The 19,378-nt window shown below is 42.0% G+C and overlaps 1 protein-coding gene across 1 annotated transcript; it reads right to left on the reverse strand.

Moving 5' to 3' along the window:
- Positions 1-5,037: 5,037 nt before the first annotated feature.
- Positions 5,038-17,635, reverse strand: slc43a2b (solute carrier family 43 member 2b). Its single transcript, XM_033611312.2, has 14 exons — positions 17,569-17,635; positions 16,376-16,668; positions 13,915-14,209; positions 13,702-13,757; positions 13,516-13,592; positions 11,073-11,165; positions 10,678-10,811; positions 9,962-10,158; positions 9,717-9,860; positions 8,792-8,924; positions 8,489-8,621; positions 7,034-7,107; positions 6,782-6,905; positions 5,038-6,687 (listed from the first exon to the last, which is right to left on the reverse strand). The coding sequence occupies exons 2-14, from the start codon at positions 16,533-16,535 to the stop codon at positions 6,526-6,528; spliced, it is 1,782 nt and encodes a 593-aa protein (XP_033467203.1). The 5' UTR covers positions 16,536-16,668; positions 17,569-17,635; the 3' UTR covers positions 5,038-6,525.
- Positions 17,636-19,378: the final 1,743 nt, after the last annotated feature.

Below are 19,378 nucleotides of genomic sequence, written 5' to 3' on the forward strand. Positions count from 1 at the left end.
CGCTGTGGTGGTTTCATACAGCCTAGACACAATGACTGAGTGGGACTAATTGAGACAACCAGTTAAATTACATATCTGTAAAACTGGATGTCTCAATTTATTTTTTGATTCCAACCTACTCATTAAAAAAGCATATTAACTGATCACAGTCTGTGATCAGTTAATATGCTTTTTTTAAATATTTTATTTTCAAATTTTCAATTTAACAAAACATACACAACACACACAAACATGGCTCCAGAGCTCCTCCCTGGACCCCCCCCCCCCCCCCACACACACACACACACACAAACCAAAAGAGGACCCAACTCAAAAGGAGTAGGTTGGAATCAAAAATTAAACTGATAATACAAATAAATACTAAATTTTAAAATTGAATAAATAAATACAACATAAAGTAAGATGCTATGTAAATAACCCTAATGGTGTATCTGGTATCTTTTTTATAATCTGATAGAGGTGTTGGTAAAGTATCAATATATCAAGTAGAGCTGCCAAATCTTCAGAGAGGTGTTGTATTCATTTCTTCATTCATTCTTCTCAAGTGGAATGCAGCTGTTCACCTCCAAAAGCCACCTGTCTATGGGAAGATGGGAATCAGACTTCCACGCCACCACTATGCAGTTCTTGGTATTGACAATGCATGTGCATTTGTTATGCTAACTGTACAAACCATCATTTAATAAAGCTGAAATTAAATTTTGTTTAAATTAGAATACGGTATATTATATAGCCTATCCAAACTTTTGTAAGACAGAGAAGGACCATGCTGACATAAAATATGATTTATTATAGATATTTTATTTATATTTCTCGCACTTATCTTTCTTCTATAGTACTCTATTAGGAACTGGTTTACTTTACATCTTGTATATTTTGCTTTTTTAATGATATTTAATACTCTGGGGGTTTTTTTTAGTGAACATTAATTGCTGTTACTGTATTTTGTGTTACTGTAATTGAAGCATTGTGGCACAAACATTTCTTTTGGGTTAAATAAAGTTCAGTTGAATTGAACTGAATAATCTTCTTCAGGAGTGGCCATGGCAGCAGCACCAGAACACACAACACAGGTTACAAACCATATAAATTGTATTATTAATAATTAGATTGAGTAAGGAGAGGTTAATCAGTAATCACAATAATAAATAAATAAAATAAAATTAATAAATAAAAAGATAAAATTAAAAACACCAACACAACATCAGACAAACTATAAAAAATAAAAAAAAAAATCCACAGCTCAGATAAAATAACATCGCATCTCTGAGATTCTCTGAACCATTTCTCTTCAGAGTGTGCTACACCCTCTACACAGTCACGGTGACGTAGAAGCGTGGTTATTCACCATCAGAGTATATATGGGCATGACACGGGGACCACCACCGCTGGCACAGACGCACGGTGCGTCAGCTCTCTAAGCCCTTCACACAAAGTCCCCGCATCTAATGTGATTATCTGCCTCCAGAAATTCCAAAACCCGCTCATGTCCACTAGATATCTGCCACTGATGACTTTATTTTACATCACAAACACATTTCTGGGTGTTTGTCCAATCACGACCATGTGCGTTAGAAGATGCAACCATGGAGGCAGGCTTGTACATCCATCCTCATACATTCACAGAGGAATTGCAGGCTGACCTGTTATTCTCCCAGTGACCCCTCGAGGTCCCCCGACCACGCTTTGATCCACCACCCACGGCTCTATAAGATTGTGTTGGCGCGTGACGCGATGACAAGGCATCACAGGTCCCTAATCCAGCCCCACGTCCCGGAGATGGCGGGATGTGAGTGCGTGTGTGTGAGTCTAAAATTATGTAACAGCGCACTGCTGCTGTATTTATAGCGCATCTGTATCCGTCTGCCAACATCCGCTTATCATTCCTCTGTCTTCTCATCTGTAGGACCCCATCTAACTCCTGCCTCCTCTCTATCTATCTATCTATCTATCTATTGCATATGTCAACAAGAAGTGTTCCTTTATTTGTCTCATTGATTGGGGATAAATTGAAAGTGTATGCAGTGGCTGATCTTCCTAATGGGGCCACAGGCAGCCCCCCACACCCCCATCCTCCAAACAAAAAAAGCAAAACCCATCTGGGGTGCAAAATGTGCTGGGTCTGGTCAAATAGCTCAGTGGAACATGATGTGACTGGTCCACTACTTGCTTTACAGTGACTGCATAAGCCAGTGGTCTCATGTTGCCTCTTTGAACTGTGTACCTGAACACACCGCAGGGGTCTGCCAGCCAACAAACAGTTGCCTCCCCAGCAGCAGCAGCAGCAGCAGCTCCAGGAGCCACTGTGCCTGATGTGATGTGACGTTCTCAGATCTATTCTCAGGTGACGGAGGAGGCCGAGGTGTCAAGTGATAACCATCTGCTGGAGCGTAGTATCAGATGGCAGAGCAGAGTGCTGACAGACCTGGTGGAAAACCAAACGTGTAGTGAGAGTGTGTCGGGAACATCTGGTGATAAACTGCTCAGAATCAGTCTTAATCTCGCATCTGAACAAGCTCCCATGGAGACATGGAGTCAGGCAGAGACACCTTGCTCTAAAACACTGGTGTTAAAACAGATTAGCATTTCACATGTGGGTACTCTCAGGATAAATATAACATATGTTATGTATGAAAACTGTGGAGTTATACTGAGCTGCGTGTGTTGAAATCAGTCTCAGTGTTCAGATTTTTGTAGGCTGGTTTAAATGTTTGGGAAATTAGGTTCTGTACTTTGTCAGCTTGTTTCAAATCCTGGTGCTTGTGTATCAAAACTTCACTAAACCTTGACTAATTCTGCGGCAATTAGGCCTTAAATTTGGACAAGAATGTACCCTTGATTTTTCACTGAGTGTGATGGCACTCAAAAACATGCTGCTATTACTGACATCTGCTGGTTGGATGCATAACAACCTAAAACTCCATCAGTTGCAGATTTGTTTCATATTTATTTTATACCTTTTCAGAATTTTGTGACACCTGTGGCATGAATGTCAAATACAGGCACAGATTGTAAAACACAAATCACTAAAACTCAGTTTTGTCCTCTCAAACCTGAATTTCAAATCACAGTTACAGCCTAACAAGAGATTGTTAAAGCCCAAACCTTTCTGAATGGGGGCCAGATTAGATGATGTGGAAAAACCTGAGGGCCACCAGCTGCTTCTTGCATCATATGAGTTATTTAAAACATACAAACAAACAAACAAAAATCACCTACAAATGAGACAAATGCAACTTTTTTGTAATCTTGTAGTGAAAATGTATTCAATTTCCACTGCTCCTGAAAGCAGCGGCTGTCCCTGCTGACTTTATGCTTCTTTTCTGTGGTCATGCCTGGTAGTGATGGGCAAAGCAGTTCTTTAGATGTTACTGAATCACAAGAATCAGTTCATTAAAAAGATTTGTTCAAGAGTTTCGTTCAAGAGATTTGTTCAGTGCTTGGCAGGAGGAGCCCTGACTGTGTACTGCGTAGTCTGACTCACTGAACTGATACGCGGTTGAGCTGCTGCTGCGTCTGCCCTGCACTGGTGAGTCTCATTATTGGCCAGCCTAATGTTTTAAGTTTGTTTATCTGGAAACTAAGTCTGTTAAAACAATGGGGAGGTGTGTGATTGTGTTCATGTGGTTTGACTCCTGGCTACATTAGCCATTAGCTTGGAGAAAACGGTCCCTATGAAAGTGTATCGCTGAGAAGAAATGATTTGAATCACTCAGGGATAGGGGTTACGTCGTTCACCGAGTGATTCATTCACCAAGTGATTTGTTCACCGAGTGATTTGTCACAAGGTAGGCAGTCCCTCCCTGCACCCTGGCTGCCTTGCGACTAGCGAGTGATTCACCGTTTGCACGGACCGAATCGGCAGTTCCGCTCCCGGCCTGCACACTTGCTGCTGAGCTCAACTAAACTCAGAAATAAATGAATCAGTTCCAGAAGTGATTGAGTTCAGTACGTTCACTCGACAGATTTGTTCTTTTGAACGATTTGTTCACGAACGACACAACACTAATGTCTGGTACATAGCAGGAAATGTCTGTTGCTACGTAACTGTTAGTTTCAAGTGGGTATATCTGCAGCTGGAATAGCTACATGACTCACCGACCATACCTACACGTCAGTCCATCAGATCCCCTCGCTCTTTGGCCCGGAAGCAGGAGTCCCAAAGAAACTGCTAAGTTAGCAATTAGCTATTTATGAAGTAGGCTATTACGTTAAAAGAGAGGCAGTAAAGGTTAGGATAAGGGTAATGGGAAGGCTACATCTAGTTACTCATACTAATGAGTTAGCAATTAGCTAACGTTAGCTATGAAGTATTATGTTAAAGGAGAAGTGGTTAAGGTTTTGGTAAGGGTAATGGGAAGGGTTACATTTTATTACTTCTAAAGTGAATCACGTCTTTATGTATTATGAATGAAAAAGAGGATTATTGCTACATTTGGTCTCATTTATTCACCACTGCGTGGCATTGAAGCAGGGTTCAGATAACGGTTGCATTAGTGGGTTTGTCCTGTAGTGGTTTGTAGGGACTTGTTTGTTTGCTTGTTTACCATCGTTCCGCTTGTGTAGTTCCTACTCGGTGCATGTCTGTGAACTGCATTGTAGTGCTGACATCCTGAGGTGAACAAAAAAAATACAAAGTGAATATGCTTGATAAACCATTTGTGTGTGGCGGGCCACATTTAGTACATCTTGAGAGACAAGCTGCGGGCCATTAAAATCAGTCTGTGGGCCACACTTTGGACAGCCAGTTGCAGCCTTATGCAAGACACTATCTAATTTTTATCAGTGGACTCACAACTAAGCATTTTGAAAAAGAGGTAGTAGAGACACAATAAAATCATGCAGCCATAGCAATGTCCTTGCATAAGCTACTGCTGGGTTGAGATCTGTTCTGTTATAATGTCCTCACACTCAGACTGTGAGTGTTGAATAGCCACAGGTAAGAATTACACAGATACAGTTACACAGACACACATAATGTGGCCTGATGAGCACTAAAAAACAAACCAAAAAAACAAGCATGAATGAGAGTGACCATTTACAGAGATCAACTCATTTTTATTACACAGATCCTTCCATATTTAAACAGATAACACCTGCACAGCAAAACACCTCTGCATTACCTTTCACAGTAGAAGACAGAGCTCTATGGGAACGACAAAGTATGTGATCAGGCACGAGTCGTTGCCAGTACAGTATGCTTCAATGTATTCTGGAAAAGTGAGTTTAAAATGAAATAAATACATGTATGAAGGAAGGAGGAGCTCAAAATGAAAGTGGGACTATTTCTCTAGAGAGACATCAGGAGCAAAGTGCTTCAGTAAGCTGATGTGTGCTGAATTTAAAGGGGTTTACAGGGTATAAAGTGCTGGACAGTATGTACCCAGACTGAATGAAATACTGACTTTAAGATAAGGTATCTGTATAATGACTTTGTGGATACACTTAATGGAGACTGTGATGTTTAAATGGTGTTACCATGTAATGCAAAGTTGAGACTATTTTCATTCGTGTGTAAAAGTTCAACAGAACATGCTACTCAATGAAAAATCTTAAACCTTTACAGAAAGGTATATTTAAAAGGCACCCCTGGTAAAGTAGCTTATAAAAAATTTTTTAAAGGAAGCAGAAAATAAAATAAATACTCTAACGTACATGAACATTTTGCTTTTAGCAAAACACACTGCAGTTTCAGCCCTTAAAAACACTGAAATTCATCCAGTATATTTTAAGCTACAGCATTTTCATACTATAATAAGATGTTAGCCAGGTAAAAAAAGAAAAGTATAAAAGAAACAGCCCCATAATTAACCATAATAAGTCTATCTTCTACTCGCCCAAGAAACATTAGCAATACAGCTCCTCTCTCCCTGCTGTCGCTCATTAATGCCATTTAGTCCAGTCTTACGCCATCTATCAAACATACGAATAGCACCACGTCATGGGAATTACAATCAGGAGGATTTAAAGTCAACATATTAAACAAAAAAAAAGACTCATAAAAATAATGGAATCACTCACTAACAATGGTGAGGTTGCTTCTGAGGGTGAGTTAAACAAACTCTCTGTTTGTTTTTCTGCTCATATGTGGAATATTAAAGCAGTCTTATGTGGAACAGAGCTGCACTACTGTGCCGCTCAGAGAGGAGGGAATAAAAAGAGAGGTCAGAGGATTTGGGGGAATGCAGAGGGCTCCTGCCGCTCTTTCCTTTCACAGTCTTTCCTCTTGTTTTTCCTTTTTCCCTCCACGCTTCACTTTCCTCCTCGGCGACTGTCTGACTGACTCGTTTCTGTGACAGCAGCAGCATCACTTTACCTCGGTGGGATTTTGGAAAATGGAAGTGGCAGTCTGTTTGTGTGCGCACTCGATGGAGTACTCAATATTACTGTAGGTTTAAATGTGATATTCTAAATAAGTAAGATTTCAGTTGTCCTTTTTACATACATGTGAATGCATGCATTACTGGATTGCAAATTTTTCTCAGGAAAAAAAAATTCTCTCCAATTCCCTGCATTTCCTTTTCTCTAGACGTAGGCCTCAGGGATGTCAGAGCCGTTGATTTTGATGTAGATCTTAGCGTCATCCTCCCGCTCCTGTTGCTGTCTGTTGAGCGTCCGTCGGTAGCAGATCAGGTAAAGAGGCAGCAAGAAGCCCAGCATACTAAGAGCAAAGAGTCCAATATTGACCTGAGGGAAAACACAAGAATTAGCCATGCCTGAAGGTTTAATTTGTGAGACTTTTCAAGCGTGTCTTGATGTCTGTTTGTGTGTGCATTCATACCCAGAATGGGTCTCCCTCCAGGGGCCCCATCATAGCCAGGAACAAGGGTTGCTGCAGTAGAGCAAACACAGCACTGACCAGAGACTGCATGCCTGTTAGACTGCCAAACTGGGAGGAGGGATACCTGCAGAGACAGGAGAGGTATATTTAGGTTCTCAGCTTGAAGCTGCATACACATGCAGAGGGCAAAGGTGACGGTGATGATGTGTTTGCGTTTTTTGTGTGTGTGCAGAGAGGCACATTGAGACTTACACGGCAGCATAGAGGCCACCAACAGCGGAGTGAATGAATCCTCTCACCACAGTGTGTAAGACGAATGACACAATCTGAGGGAAGATAAAAAGAGAAGAAATCAATATTCATAATCGTTTCATCCATTCCATCAGTTGGCTTATGAATAGTTCAACATTTTGGGAAATTTGGCTTTCTTGCCAAGAGTTAGACAAGGATATAGACACCACTTTCACGACTTTCTGTTAAATATGAAGATAGGGCCAGGAGCCAGTTAGCTGAGCTTAGTGTAAAGAGAAGGGGGGAAACAGCCAGCTGGGGTCTGTCCAAAGGTAAATCCACCTACTGGCATCTAAAACTCTTTCATTAACACAGTGCATCTCGTTTGTTTAATCTGTATCCAGACTGAGCAAAGATGGCTGTTACAGGCAAACAGAACTCGGCCAGCTGTTTCCCAGTTACATTAAAGGGTAACTACCGTATTTGTCAACCTGGAGCCTATTTGTCCATGTTTTGTGTCTAGGTGATGGCAACAACATTTATTTAAACTGGTCCAGTATTGAGTGAGGGTGCTGTAGCCAGCAGCCGCCAAACAGGCTTTAAAGTAACCACTTGGGGCATTTTTGCACTGTTTTTTTTCCCACTGACAGGCTCAGATTGTTATTCTGAGAGTCTGACAATGTTATGGAAAGGATCCCAACAGAGATAGACCTTTTTGCTATTGAATAAGATTGTTTTTGGTTAACAGAAACAGCCCCAAAATCACTATCATCAACGCCACCAGACTCCATTTAAATAAACAGTAATTTTAGCATGTAAAGAGCCAACCTATTTTTACTTCTTACTGGGTACATTAAGGGTTTATTTCAACCAAGCTAGAGCTGGCAGTTATTGGAACAGTTGAAAAACTAAACCAAGACAGTTTTTGTGAGTTTTATTTTGTTTATGTCAGCTTTGAATAAAGTGTGTTTTAAAAGGCAAAATTTATGTTTATTTAAATGGAGACTGGTGGGTTTGGCGATGGCGACTTCAGGGCAGTTTCTGGTTAGCCAAAAAGGATCTTACTCTTGAACTAAAAGGTGTACCTCTGCAGGGATCCTTTCTGTAATGTTGTCAGACACTTAAAACAACAATCTGAGCCTGTCAGTGGCAAAAACAAGCACTTTAAGAGGATGTAAATTGATGGTGTGCAGTGGTTTGCAACACTTCAGCCTGTTTCACAGCTGCCGACTGCAGCCCTCTTGCACAATACTGGACCAATTTCAAAAATTGTTGTTTCCATTAGTCACTGAGACACAAAAACAAGGGAAAAGAGGTTCCATGTTAAACAATTCCAATGTTACATTTATTGTGTGTAGCATTCATAGTGAAAAACAAGATTAAAATAAAAAAATAAACTGACTAAAACACGATAAATGTACAAAAAAAAGATTTGCAAGACAGTCATGTGTCGAAGGCCTGTGTGTATCCACTCACCTGCAGGGGGAGATTGGGCACTAGGCAGGTGATTCCAAATCCCACTAAAAGGATGTTTGTGAGGATGAATGCTCGCAAGGCATTGGTTACCTTTTGGATCTTTTTGTCTCTGCGCTTTTTCTTTATCTCCCCTCTAGTGGCGAAGAAGACAGAGAGATAAGACTAATAAGCACTGATATCACAGCTCTGTTTTACAATAAAGGTTCATATCTTATTCATCACACTGGCAAACAAACATTGCAGTAATGTCTGGACCTATAAATGGAAGGAAGTTCAGGTGGTCTAAGGGATAAGTTGACTCACTTGCCGCAGGGCTCCTTTTCCTCCTCTCCATCATCACATTCCTTCAGCCTCCAGTCCATGATCTGACCAATCACAGGAGTGGTCATCAGGCAAAGCAGCTGCAGAATGCCGAAGATGGAGGAGTACAGACTCACTGAGAGAGGGGACAGCATGAGGACAAAAGGTTGAAAAACAAATGCAATAAATGTTAGAAAATGAGGACAAAAATAAGAAAGGGGAAGCTTTTTAAGGGAGGGATAAAAATATGACAGGGATGGAGGGTTCTGGACCATTTTCTACCTGGTCTATGACTATGACAGTACAGTTAAATATTAGTTTTAGGCTGTAGAGCCATACTGAGTCAAACAACAGTGTATACGGATAAAGCAGCTGCTCAAAAGTTAATTTGAAGCCGTTATTAGGGGATATGAGGCCAGAGGAGAAATGATAAATGAAAAATTAGTCATGTGAAACTACTTGGCTTATGATGAACGCTCTTTGCTGGTGCTGAGGGGCAAAGTTAGTTAATAAGTACAATGAGTGGTTTCAGATTAAATCTAAATGACAGCTAAAGGACTGTGTTATTGACAAGGACAACAGGCAAGGTCAAATGAAATAACAACACTAGCTATGAAAAAAATAAGGCTAGAGAGTAGTGGTGGTGGATTAAGTGCTACATTGTGATGACAAACCTGGGATGGAACGTTAACAGTCTAATACTTCAGTAATCTACTGATACAACTATAAGCTTTCTGTCTTACCGACTTCCATTCTCTCAACTGAAAATTAAATTAAAACCAAGTAAGTCCGGCTGCTTTTAAGTCATGAATCAGTTATGTCATAAGATACAACAAAAAACAACTTCATTGTACATGAAGAACAAAAACGTTTTTATGTTTGTCAGATACACACTCAGATACTTGAAAAGAAAAGTGGAGCCACAGACCTGTGTTGAGGTCTCCGTCAGTGAGCGACTCCAGCACGCTGTTCATGGCCCCCATGTAGAACAAGAGACGGAGCTGAGTAATGCACATGGTCACCAGACTGAGCATGAAGATCGGGGTGGTGAGGGTTTTCAAGAATGACTGGGCTGCAGAGGGATGAACAGGAACAAGACAGAGGTAAACAGCATGCAAACAGAGTGAGAGGCACAGTAAGAGGAGGTCGGGGGGGGGATGACTGAACTCTTACAGTCTTCATCTGACTTGCTCTTCATTTCCAGGTCCATGGTTGAGAGGCAGAGCATGTGTCCATCCTTAGTGGTCAGCTCCTTCTGCTTCAGGCTGTTGCCCACGCTGAGGCGCTGGCCCACTGTGGTCACTTGGCGGTAGAACTGCTTCCCTGTGATTTTATGGTCAAAGCCCAACCAGCTGAACTTAATCTTCACACTAGGAAAGCAGAGGAGGAGAGAGGGATGGAAAAAGAATGGGAGTAGAGGGCAGTGTGTGAAGGAGGACAGAGGGAGAAGGCCAAGGAGGATAAACAAGGGAAAGAAAATGAGTACATTTTTTAAAAAGGTAACAGGAAATGAACTGGAAACATGCATGTCCAGTCTGGTGGAAAAGTTTTCCGCTGAACAAGCGAGTCATTTTAATTAACAAGGATTTACCACAGTAATGAGTACAGAGAGTGTGATCGTCAGCATATAGACTTTGACCTGGCAGCATTACCCTGCACATTTTTGCTCATATTGCATAATTATTTGTAAAAACAATGTCAACGCCGTGATTACTTCATATACTTGGAACATACAAAAGACTTTTATTACTTTATTACTCCACCAGTTTTGGTTGTAAAACCCTAAGACACTGTCTCAGTGCAATGCATACTGTGACATCTGGAATAACACCATATATGGGATTTATACTGTCACTTGTATCTGTGCACTACTGTGTGTGTCTACTAACGTGTAGTCCATGTCCTCTGGTCCTGGGAATGGCTCCAGTGGCCAGTTGAAGAAGCAGTTTAGGAAGACCAGTCCAGCACAGGCGGCCCACACCACAAGGATGGTGATGAAAGATATGCCGAGGTCATAGATCACCTGTGCACATCAGAACATGACCAATAAATACAAAAAAGAGAGAGGGCGACATATACCTGACATCAGAATCCCATGGAAGGGGCGGATACTTCTGTCAAGGCTGCACAATTCTCTAAATGTGTTTGCTGAGGGTAGAAGTAGAAGTAAATGTGATTGCACAGTGCATTCAAGAGTTAGGAAGGAATAGCAGTATGGAGTGAGAACAAAACAACAATATTTATAGAGGTGTGGATGTGTGCAGGGTGATTGAGTGTTTGCTACCTTGACACCTGGGAAGGTGACAGCGGAGGAGGCATAGGAGCCGATCATCAGGGCGATGAAGGTGGAGCGGAGGTCTCCAAACATGTTAGGGAGCTAGAGGAAAAGAGAGAGAGGAAACGAGACATCACAACCTGTCCTCATTTAACTCTGGAATTGTGCAAACTTGCGGGCAAATTATGATTATATTCTATTGCGTATGTAAATATAAACTATCTACTGCCAAGATCATGGTGAGCTCAGCTGCAGTGTAGCCGCTCTAAGCTTGAAGCCGGGGACAGATTGGGGACATGGTGAGGATGGTGCCTACTGACACCGGGGTCGGAGTGGACAGTGGGGAACCAATTAGCAAGCAGACATCAGAGAAAATAAAACACAACAAAGTGACATGGAACACCAGTAAAAGACACAAACGCGGCGCTGCCGAGAGGGGGTGACTGAGGTGAGGTGACATTTTCTCTGTCTTTTTCATGTTTTACTCCCGTTTGAGGACAGAGAAAAGAGGGCTGAGAGAGAAAACAAGAGACAGTGGGTGGCAAAACATCCAAATACAAAGGCATTCACAAGCTGTTCTGTTTTCAAGAGACTGAACAACAACAAGCACATCCAATTACATAAGATTAGGGAAGCTGAGAAAGAGGTACGTGTTTGTGTGTGTACTAAATTGCGACAGTACGCATATTGCAGCACCCAGTATTTCCCAGCAATGTCACTGGGAGTACTTGGAAAACTGTTTCAATAGTTTTCTTTTAATGTTGCAGATACGTTAGCAGCTGCTGGGTAAACTTGAAGGGGAAAGGTGACCTAACAACTGACATTGGCAGGAAGCCAATGGTGGCCGCTGAGGGCAGCTGAGTATTACCCAACACCCCTCAGCTGAGAATGAATGCCTGTAGGTCTGAGGTGCAGCCATGATCAAGGAGTCAAGGAGCAGTCTAATCATTAACCCAACACTAAGGCCTTCAAGTATATCAGGTTGTGAAGGAGATGGAGTGAAAGGTGGTATAAGGGGGGAATGTGGTTTTATGCAGACTCTGTGGGGCCTCCGTCACCAAAGAACAAACAAAGTCCTAAATTATGTTTTTACTACATCACTGACATTCAGGCCAGCGGCAGCAACTAATGAGAGATTTAGGTAGATGCGACAAATAGCACATAGGAGATGTATATCACAGTTACAGCCATGGTGGTATAGAAAAGGGGCATTTATTGGGAGATTTAGTGGAATAGAGCCCCTCTCCATGGTACAGCCCAGGACTCTGGGGTGAGTCACCGTGAGGCTGAACCGATGACAAGATGAGGGAACAGGAGGATGCAGGGCGAGAATGCAAAGGAATGGTGAAGGGTTGACCCTGCGAATCCTAAAGAGGATCAGTTGTTTTCTGTTGAGTGTCTCTGGTTTTGTGTCTCAATCCTAAAGGGCAACTCCACTGATTTTACACATCAAAGTTCATTTACAGATCCTGGGGAGTACTACTCTGTATGTTCCTTTTCCAAAGGAAGCTGCACAAAATCTTTGCTTACCAGCGATGGTTGAGCCTGAAGACTACAAGTGTGAAGATGAAAAAATCTGGGGATGTCGAGTGGGAAAGAAGTGAGCTGACCAGATCTCTGTAGCCCGCTCCTTGATCTCTGTATAAAGCTAGTGGTTCCAGGCTACATTCACAGCTACTAGAGTAACACACCTGAATATCCGACTCAACTGTTGAGGGTCAAGTTTGCATTCTGGGTAACGTAGGCACAACAAGGAAGAAGAATGATTGGAATAAAAGAGATGAAACATCTAGTCCTGCTGCACTGATTTTGATACTTTACGACTTTTAAACTCTCCTCTATGAGCCCGATAATGTTACAGGGGCGCAAGTACAGAATTGGCCATTTATCGATAGAAGACCGATGATGTTTTGGATTATTCTTTCATTTCTTTTCACTTGCTATACAATGTGAAACTGCTAGTTAGAGCTGTAGCTCTACATAGTTCCATTTAGCGAGGGATGCTGCATTGCTAGTTGTGCTTGAGTGAGTTTGCAAATATTAATTTAGCGTGCGTTTGTGTAAAGAGAGGAAGACAAGCAGCTCAAACGCCCAACAGTTGCTATGATGTTCTTGCTGAGGCACAGTTATAGATGCAGCGGAAAGTTATAATGAACCAGTTACTGGAGTTATTCCCTCTCTCCCCAATAAACCCCTCCACCCCTCCTGCTAGGAACACAGAGTGCCGTGTAAGAACCCAAAAAAAAAAAAAAAAAATAGAATGCTATGAGGGAGGGAGGACAGGAGGGAGAGCAGGCAAGGAGCCAGCAAATTATTATAACAGAGCAGTAACAGCGAGACAAAAGACCTGTGACGATATAAAATATACATCTGGACAAACATGCAGCAGGTGCAAAGGCTCTGCAGCAGGAGGATCACAAAGCACACACAACTGTGGTATGCACACACTTACTGTAAGTGAGGTGAAGGTCATGCACATGCCCCCAAAGCCATTAAAAGTCAGGGCGACGAAGATAAGGACGGAGAGTTCTGCAAATGACACACATGTTTGCTCATGACTGATGAGGTCAACAACCAAAGTAATGTATTTTGTTTCGGAGCAAAAAGGTACACATGAGTACTCTTCAGGCGGACTTACCATTTGGATTGTAGGCTCCATAGGCGATGAGTAGACAGGACAATCCAAAACACGTGCTGAAAATAAATTATGACAATTCAAGTTGCAGCCTCTCTCTACCATTAAAGTACTTCTTAAATGATTCTACATATTCCACAAACAATGGTAGTGATTAGAATTTTCTTTATATAAGTAATGTCATTGTTAGGATAATTTCTTCTCTACTGGGCTTACCTGCCCAACAGTCGTAGCTTGCGAGGCCCGTATTTATCCATGACGATCCCCAGTGGCAGTGTGATGGCGGACAGCAGGAAGGAGCCCACTGTGAATGCCAGGTTCAGCATCTCGTCCTGTTCTTTACAAATCAGCCAGCCGTTCATCCTCAAGGGCCCATCCACAGGGACCAGAGGCCTCATCTCCACTCCGTCGCCCAGACCGACCACGCCACCCACACTGTCATAGTAGTCAGCATAGTCGTCAGGCGTCTGCGTTGCCAGGGGTTTGGACAGATTGTAGCTGGAACTGTTGCCTGGAGAACGTGATGAAAGTAGGTAGAAGATGAGGTATGAGATACAGTTTGGAGTCTGATGAATAGAAGTTGAGACAGGGCTGTAATGAAAGGGGAAAACTACAAGTCTTATTACTGATACACACACAAAAACATCCATATAAGCTGAGTGGTGTGAATAATCACATGGCTGTGTCAGGCTGCGCGCTCCTCTAGATGGTTTGATGTATAGGGAGCTGTGGCTTTTTGGCACATAGATGGAATTTGAAGGTGGCAGTTCTGCTTATTCACAGCATCCTGATACACCAGCACATAGTGGCCACATGTGCACTGAGCACGTGCAGAGTTAGAACTAGACACCTGTGTATAACATCATATCAGGGGCAGGAGAAGAATCAAAGACTGGATTTTATTAGTACATTGAGATGCAAGGGCTAAAAAGTGATATGCTGGCAGTGGCAATCATCTTGCATGGAGATAAAGGTACAAAAGTCCAGGAGAAGTCCATGTGATTGAGAGAAGGAAGTAGAACTTATTGTTCATGTATGGGGTGATGTTTTTTGGATTACACTCCCTTTCACCTCTATGATATCAGCCTACGTCTTTGTAGTCACGTGAGGCAAGTATGTGTGTGGCATCCCTGTGTGAAACACCATGACGTGCTTCATAATAAAGTGTTAAAGTCTACTTCAGGAAACTAGATCAGACAAGTATATGTCTGCACGTGCAATACTTGGAATTGTGGCACGAGTTGCAAGAAAATCTGATGCTGCAAAATGAAATGCTTGCGAAGGCTGGTTGGTTTCCCATCCATGGTGACTCATGACCCTTATGCACAATAGCCTAATCTGTGCTTTATCATCATTATCTTTTTTTTATCAACCATTTCATTTTTACTGCCAACCTCACCCACCAGTGATTTGATTTCTACTGTTCATCACTTCTCTATCAGTGTTCTCCTCCCTCCCTGTCATTTATCAGTGAACTTTAAACTTCCATATTACCAGTCATAAAATCTGTCTCCTCTATCACTTCACATGCCTGAAAAGAGCTGAGCTGGTTCTGCTGTCCTCTCCCTGTTATATCATGAGAACGAGATAAGATGGCAGGAAGCCACCCACAGTCATGGGTGCTCAGTTGTTACATGAGTGGTGGGCCTGCTTTTGTGCCGACACATCACAGCTGAAACATTTACAGTATGCTATAAACATGACTGGAATTGACCCTGAGTGTGTGAATGTTCCTGGTTGAATGTCAGGCTACTGGTGATGCTGATTCTGAACACGCTTAAAGAACAAACAAGAGAAAGTTGCACTAGTTGCAAATTAAGATTAAGAGGAAGACAGTTGGAAAAACATCCTCCTACAAATCAGATAACTCAATAAAGTAAACTCCCCAGAAAATAAGGTGGCTACCAATGAGAGAGACAAAACTGAATCCAGCCATTAGTTAGTGTATGTGGGATTAGCAGGGCTCACCACAGTCAGGACATGGGGCACGACAGTGTCACCCAAGGTCCAAAGGATAACGTGACTAGGGCCACTGTGTGCATCAATTCCACCTTTGTACTTAAAAACACAAAGCACCTGCCTCACTTTGCTAAAAGCGAGGGATGAGGAGGGTAAAGGGACAGCTGATCCAGTCAATCATTGGTTTATCAGTTCCCTCTCAATCAGTCTGCTAGCGCCGTAACTTCAATTTAGCGGGAGCCACTGAAAGTTAAAGCTCTCTAAGGGGCAAGTGGAACAAGAAAGATACTGAAAGTCATAGTTTATGAGACACTAGACCCCTTTTACTCTTTGACTTTGGACCACTTTTGCCAACCTACAGCCCTGCTCACTCTTTAATTTAACCGATCAGGTTTAATCTCCTGAGTCCCTAGAATACAGCCCATGCTCCCCTCAGAGAAAATACTTACTCTTCCTAAAGAAAGGAAGAGGCAAAAAAGCAGCCTTGTTAGGTTACATGTCCTGTCCATGACTGTCAAGGGCGCCTCTAACAGTTTCATGAAGAAAAACAGGACACATCTGAACTCTGCACTATGACCTTAGAGAGGCAAGATTTTTTGCTTTCCCTAATGTGCAATTGCTTCACCATCAGGGCAAACTAAGGCAAAGTTGAGGGAAGTCTACAAATAAATAATGTGAAAGTTCTTCTCAGGACAGACACACAACAGTTGTGACTCACCTTCCTCGTTGCACATGTAAGAGTAGAAGCCTTCTGACTTGAGCATGATGAGGAGCGATCCCCATCCCAGCAGCACGGCAGAGAAGAGCAGATTCTCAATGATGGCAGTCACTGCCATCCACCAGCGCCTGGCGAACGCTGTGGCCAGGGTCGGAGCCATGGTTGAGGGAAGTTACAGGCACAGAGGGATGAAGAAGCACAGGAGAAGAACGCAGAGAGTAGACAGAGAGAGACCACCAGAGAGGAAAGGAAAGCACAGAGAGCCTCTCTGACTGACGCTCAGGGTGAAGGATCTGTGAAGAGAAAGACACAAGTGGAAAGGGGAGGTTTTATAGTTGGCCTGTCACTGTGGTTACTAAAGGTCAGGAAGGTTCAGCTTTTATTAGATTATAAGATAAAAGCACTTAACTTTGAACCTGACTGGCAGATAACTGACTGTATTGCGAAAGTGAATATTAACCTTTATAATCATGATCTGTTCGCGTCATAACTTTTTGATTAATTTAAAGTCTCCCGACGCATCAGACAGAGTAGAGGTAATGGCAGTTGCTGTAAAGAACCAACTAATGGCGAATTATTAACTCTCGTGCCAGTACAAAGATCATTACGTCACTCTGCTGCTGGGACAAAGATCTTACATCACATCATAGGGCCCTATTAATGATAATTAGAAGGAGAAGCATCCATGATGGCATCACAGAGTTTCTCCTGTTTGATGGAAAAAAGGCAAACTGGTCCAAACTGGACTCTGGGAGGAAAATGGGTCTGTGTTGCTGCTCCCTCACCCTGTGGCCCCTCTCTTTTTAACACAACCCCTAAAATGTCCTCTCAGGCTCATCCAACCGCAACCTTCCTCTGCAATTACTGTGGTGCATCCAAAACATAAAGGGGCTGCCAGACAAACAATTCACAAATCAGCTCACACAGCCAACCTCTCTCTCTCTCTCACACACACACACACACACTACTGCACATGCACCCACACACAATCTGCTCCACCAGTAAGATAACTGCAGAGCTGGCTCTATGTCTCATGGAAAATTAATAAAAGGCAACAAAATATAATCAGGGATGGCTGTTTCTGTATATCTGTTCTCTCCTGTAACTCAATTACACTTTTTTGCCTGCAATAAAATACAATGCAAAGTTATACAGGTAAATATCTTGTGGAGGCAAATGGCAAACTTTCTTACCTTCCCAAGCTCTAAGCACCAACATCCAGCTTCAAGCAACCTGATGAGCTCTGGTTGGCTTTAAATGAGCAGTTATCTGTGAAAAGCCACGTTTATATACCCAGACAGTCTCCACGTGGCGCCCCCTATTGACCACTGGCTGACTGATGTCTGCACCAATCAGCACCCAACAACATTGTATACAGGCTTTTACATTCCCATTATAATATGATCTTGTATGGCAGTCAGTGTGAAACAGTACAGGTATTTTGTAATATATGTTTCTTGGAATGACTCACTAGTTTGATTTTATCACAGTTGTTGTGCAGTGGGAGGTCTGAAAGCGCCCTAACTGGCTGCGTGGAAAGGATTAATCAAACCAAACAAAGTCTGGCTGAAAAACATGATGGACTTGTGCAGATAAGGATGCGTGATGGCTATCAACAGTTGTCTGGATCAATAACGAGTATTGATAGATTGCAGGAGGCAGACTGGAGCGGTGACTCCCCTGTTCCAATTGTTGCGTAAAGTGTTTGCTGATGTTTACTATGTTGTGTGCGGTGTTTACCTGGATATGTTTTGCTGAGGCTGAAGTGTGAACACACACACTGAGGGAAGAAGTTATCACAGTGCGTCTGTAAATGACTGAAGTGGGTAATATCTAACGACATTATCATTTTAATGTGCTGCTTTCTCAGCATCTTGCACAGCCCTTAATGCTGCGTTGACGTGATGCCAAAGTCGCATGATCAGTATTGTGCCTGCTGACTGGTATTTGGTTTTGTGGATGTAGCTGAAATAATGCAACAGGAGCCCTTGTCAGATTATTTTATTTTATTTTATTATTTTGTTTTGTTTTGTTTGTTTTGTTTTAATTTAATTTTATTTTATTTTGGCCTTTTTTTTTTTTTTAGCTCTGGAAGTAAGTTTACATTAAATAATTCGGGGGTTACATCATCATTTAAAATTAAATCCTGTTTTCCAGATTGCCCACTTGAAGATGCTGAAACAATGCGATCAATATGCAAATTAGTCTGTGAATGGCCAACAGTGACCCTTTCTGAATAAACGCTGATATGGTAATTTGTGTTGTTACAGTGATCACTATCTCAGTTTTGAAATTCAAATTCGCCTTTAATCTGCCAGCCTTGTAAAACCATTCGTGTTGATGGGGAACTGACCTATCAACAGCCATTAACTGATCAATTGATCTCACAATGTCAGCGATGCTACAAGTGCATGTGTCCACCCTGATCTAGCAGTTATTGACACTCATTACAAGACAAACACATTAGCTAATCACTAGTGATTTGTTTATTTCCTGCACCTTATCAAAAGCATGTATTAATCTGATCAGTTGCTTTATATTACAGAGGATGCCACAGATTTTCAAGACAGGATTTAATACATGACAAGTTATATCACTGAAAACCTTTAAATTCTGTATTGTTAGTCTCCCTGAGGACAGTTGAAATGGCTGTCATATTGTTTTACAGATTTCCATGAGTGCTACACACAATATGAAAAGTTATTCACCATTCCTTTGTATCCATTTAGTTATTTTATGAATATTTTTACGTATTTTCTTTTCCATATGTCTTTTCTATCTTTTGTGAACTTACTTCATTGACACATTCTGTCATTGTCTTCCTGTTTTTAGGAAAAACTAATAAAAAAGAAAAGAAAACGAGTGGTTGATCTGTTCTCTTAGCAACTTGCACTTTGAAGTTATAACGCCACCTTGTGGTTGTGGGTGATCCTAGCACATAGAAGGAGAAACAGCACTGACACAATTATCACAACACAGTTGAATAAATGTCTTTATTGCACA

Source organism: Epinephelus lanceolatus, chromosome 11 (assembly GCF_041903045.1).
Source record: "Epinephelus lanceolatus isolate andai-2023 chromosome 11, ASM4190304v1, whole genome shotgun sequence".
Lineage (NCBI taxonomy): Eukaryota > Metazoa > Chordata > Actinopteri > Perciformes > Serranidae > Epinephelus > Epinephelus lanceolatus.